Source organism: Vombatus ursinus, unplaced genomic scaffold (assembly GCF_900497805.2).
Source record: "Vombatus ursinus unplaced genomic scaffold, bare-nosed wombat genome assembly UNPS02014812.1, whole genome shotgun sequence".
Classification (NCBI taxonomy): Eukaryota; Metazoa; Chordata; class Mammalia; order Diprotodontia; family Vombatidae; genus Vombatus; species Vombatus ursinus.
In genome coordinates this window covers 35,850,237-35,853,575 of record NW_020954590.1, presented here as the reverse complement: position 1 = coordinate 35,853,575, position 3,339 = coordinate 35,850,237, and the positions used below count along the sequence as shown (strand labels likewise).

The 3,339-nt window shown below is 34.0% G+C and overlaps 1 protein-coding gene across 3 annotated transcripts in view; it reads right to left on the bottom strand.

The window, feature by feature from the left end:
* Positions 1-3,339, bottom strand: part of LOC114053811 (AFG3-like protein 2) — a 53,905-nt gene that overhangs the window by 6,387 nt on the left and 44,179 nt on the right. For all 3 annotated transcript variants that reach the window (XM_027876939.1, XM_027876941.1, XM_027876940.1), the window contains exon 15: positions 1,581-1,781. In XM_027876939.1, coding sequence (XP_027732740.1) covers positions 1,581-1,781 — 201 coding nt within the window. The remainder of the gene's footprint in view (positions 1-1,580; positions 1,782-3,339) is intronic.

Below are 3,339 nucleotides of genomic sequence, written 5' to 3'. Positions count from 1 at the left end.
AAAAAAAAAAAAAAAAAAAAAAAAAAAAAAAAAAAAAAAAAAAAAGAACCTTTAATCCAACAGCATTTTTAACTATTCCTGATGAAAAGAATAGAGCTGGGCAGAAACTCTGAAATATAATAGAATCAATAGCAACATAAAAATGATAAATATGAGTGAGCAATTATGAGGGACTAAACAAGGATGAAGTTCTAATTCTAATACAGGGAACATATATATGTATGTTCCCTTAAAACCCTCATATCATCAGGGAGGAGTTAAATAAGACAAAGCCTGTGGAAGCAGTTTTGTTATATTTTGACTATTTTAAAAGAAAGGAAAGAGAGATGAAATGGAATTACTAGGGAAGAAAAGGAGAGGAAGGAATGGGAGGGGTTATTTCACATAATGACAGAAAGTAAAAGGCTTTACAAACGAGGAGGAAGGGAGTGGAGGATGTGGGCAAAACAGGAAACCTCACTTTCAACTGAACAGGCTGGAGGGTAGAATACATGTACAGAGTCGAGTGTAGAAATATGTTTAACTCAACAGGGAAAAAGGAGAGAGAAGAAAGAGGAGGAAGCAAGGGGAGGATAGTGAGGAAATAATCACAAATAAAACACACTCTAACTTCAGAGGATGGATGCTTAAAAGTGTTTAAAAGGAAAGAAAGAAAAGATTAAGAACCTCTAATTGGGGTCTGGGCAAGAAAGAGAAACGAAAGGTAGGGAAGCAGGAGCTGATTACATCTACTTATGCTGAACATATTCTTGTTCCATGCTTCTCTTCTTCTATGTAAAAGGGGTAGAGAGCAAGGAGAGGAAAAAATATGCAAATATATGAGATGGAGGGAAATACACAATTAATAAGAAATGTGAATGGGATGAACTCATCCATAAAAAGAAGAGTATAGCAGAATGGATTAGAAAGCATTACTTAAAACAAACACATTTTAAACATAAAATTCATGAGGCAGGGGGAATAGCATAAAATAAAGGGCTAGAACAAAATCTATTAAACTTCATCTGAACTAAAAAAAAAAAAAAAGCAGGAGTAGCAATTCTGATGTCAGACAAAGGAACAGCAAAAATGGATGCAATTAAGAGATGTAAACAGAGAAACTACATTATGATGAAATGTACCAGAGACGATGAATTAACATCAATAGTTAACATATATGGACCCAAAGATATAGCATCTAAATCAAATGAAAAGCCAAACTAGTTACAGGGACAAACAAAATATACAATTAATAGTGGGGAATCAAAATGAATGATTTAATATTAATAATGATTAATATTGCCATTTACACAATTTTCTAAAATAATGTAACAGTTAAGGTAACAACTGTTTAGACCAAAAAGACAAATTTGTTTAGAGTATAATCTAGATTACCTACCAAACTTTCCTTTTTCTTCTTTAAAGTTATTAGGCCATAAGTTTTGACCTTTAAAATGAAACCATTCTCCTTTACAAAATACATTCTGACCCAAATATTGATAGGTTTAACTACATAGATAAAAAACCTAATCAAAAGATCATCTCATAAATGTCAATTTCATACACAATTTAAGGAGGGAAACCCTATTTCAAACACTTACTTGGGCATATGCACTCTGAGTTACTTTCCTCAAATCATCTTGAGCACCAGTTGTAATTCTTCCAAAAAAGATTTCTTCTGACACACGTCCTCCTAAAGTCATACACATCCTATCCAAAAGCTGTTCTTTGGTATAAAGGTATTGCTCTTTGGGTAAATACTGAGCATAACCCAAACCTTTTCCACGTGGGATGATGGATACCTTTGGAAAGAAGAAACAGACATGTTAACCTGTTGAATTTAACAAAACATTTCTCTTCAGATAAACAGATTTCAAAGTCTCTTCTCTTTAAGAAAAAAATGAAAACACATATAAGAACCAAAAAATTCATCTACCTTTGCTAGTTATATTGCTGCAAGCAAAAGTCATTGACAGCTTTTAGCAGTCACAAGTTTTCTTTTGGATTCAGTGCCATTTAGTGCCATTTAATGGTTTTTATTCGTGTTTTCTTTGATAACACAACTTGAACCATTATACTACTTTGTAAAATGTGCCAGTGATTCAACACACCTCAGGCATGCAGTGATCTCTTTTGGATGCCTCCCTGAAAGCTCATCAAAAATTGTGCAGGCCTCATTTAACTAGAAAAGTTTGAAATTTACACATCATAAGTATCACTGCATACTCTCCTGGAAAAAAAAATGGGGAAAACAGAGCTGTTCTGGCAATCTACTTGGAAATGTCACACATACTTCAATATTTCTATTGTTTGTCTTCTCACTAATGCAAGTACTCCCTCCAAGGGAGAGATCACAACTTAGCTATACTTTTTTCATTCTGCACTTCTGATCCTCTTATAAATCTGTTACAGAGGGTCCCTTCAACATGCTGGGGGCAGGACTATTCCTCCAGATTTCTAAATATTACAAGGATACCAATGTTGCATGCCAGCTGTGCATAAATGCAGGGTCGGGCAGGGGAGAGGAGGTTCATATATGCTCCTACAAATGCGGGCAGAAATGCCTGCCTTTTCTTCCTAACGCCATTCTCTCTTATAGCTAAGGTCACATAATACCGTGACTGACATGTTCTGGAAAACACACAGAAATGGAACAAGTTTTTCTTTCTCTTTGTCTTTATTTATGTACCCTAGAATCAATCCCTCTAGTCTATTTGGATTTTGTTCTCAATTCCTGTGTAAGGAATTTGCCTGTACAAATAGTGAACATTATGGGAAGCTTAGGATTATTTTTAAAATCTGTGACACCATTATGTGGTAAAATCTTAATTAAACCGAAATGTTTTGGTAATAGCATGCTCAGGCTACATTTTACCAGTATTTTACAAGAAAGCCCTGTTTTGCTTTTAAAAATCTTTACAAAAAGAAATGCAAATTAAAGCATTTCTAAGGTTCCAACTCACACACATCAGATTGACAAAGTTAACAAAAAGGGAAAATAACAAATATTTGAGGGATTGTGGCAAAATTAATTAATGCAGTGCTGGCAAAACTGTGAATTAGTACAGCCATTCTGGAAAGTCTACTAAATTGTACATACCCTCTGACACCATTACTAGACCTATACCACAAAGAGATTAAAAAAAAAAGGAAAAAACTCTATGTGTACAAAAATATTTATAGTAACTCTTTTTGTACTGGAAAAAAAATGGAAACCAAGGGGATGTGCATAAATTGGGGAAAGGGTGAACAAATTATGGTTATATGAATGTAATAGAATACTACTGTGCTGTAAGAAATGATGAAGGGGATAGTTTCAGAGAAACCTGGTTAAACATGCATAATATCATGATGCAAAGT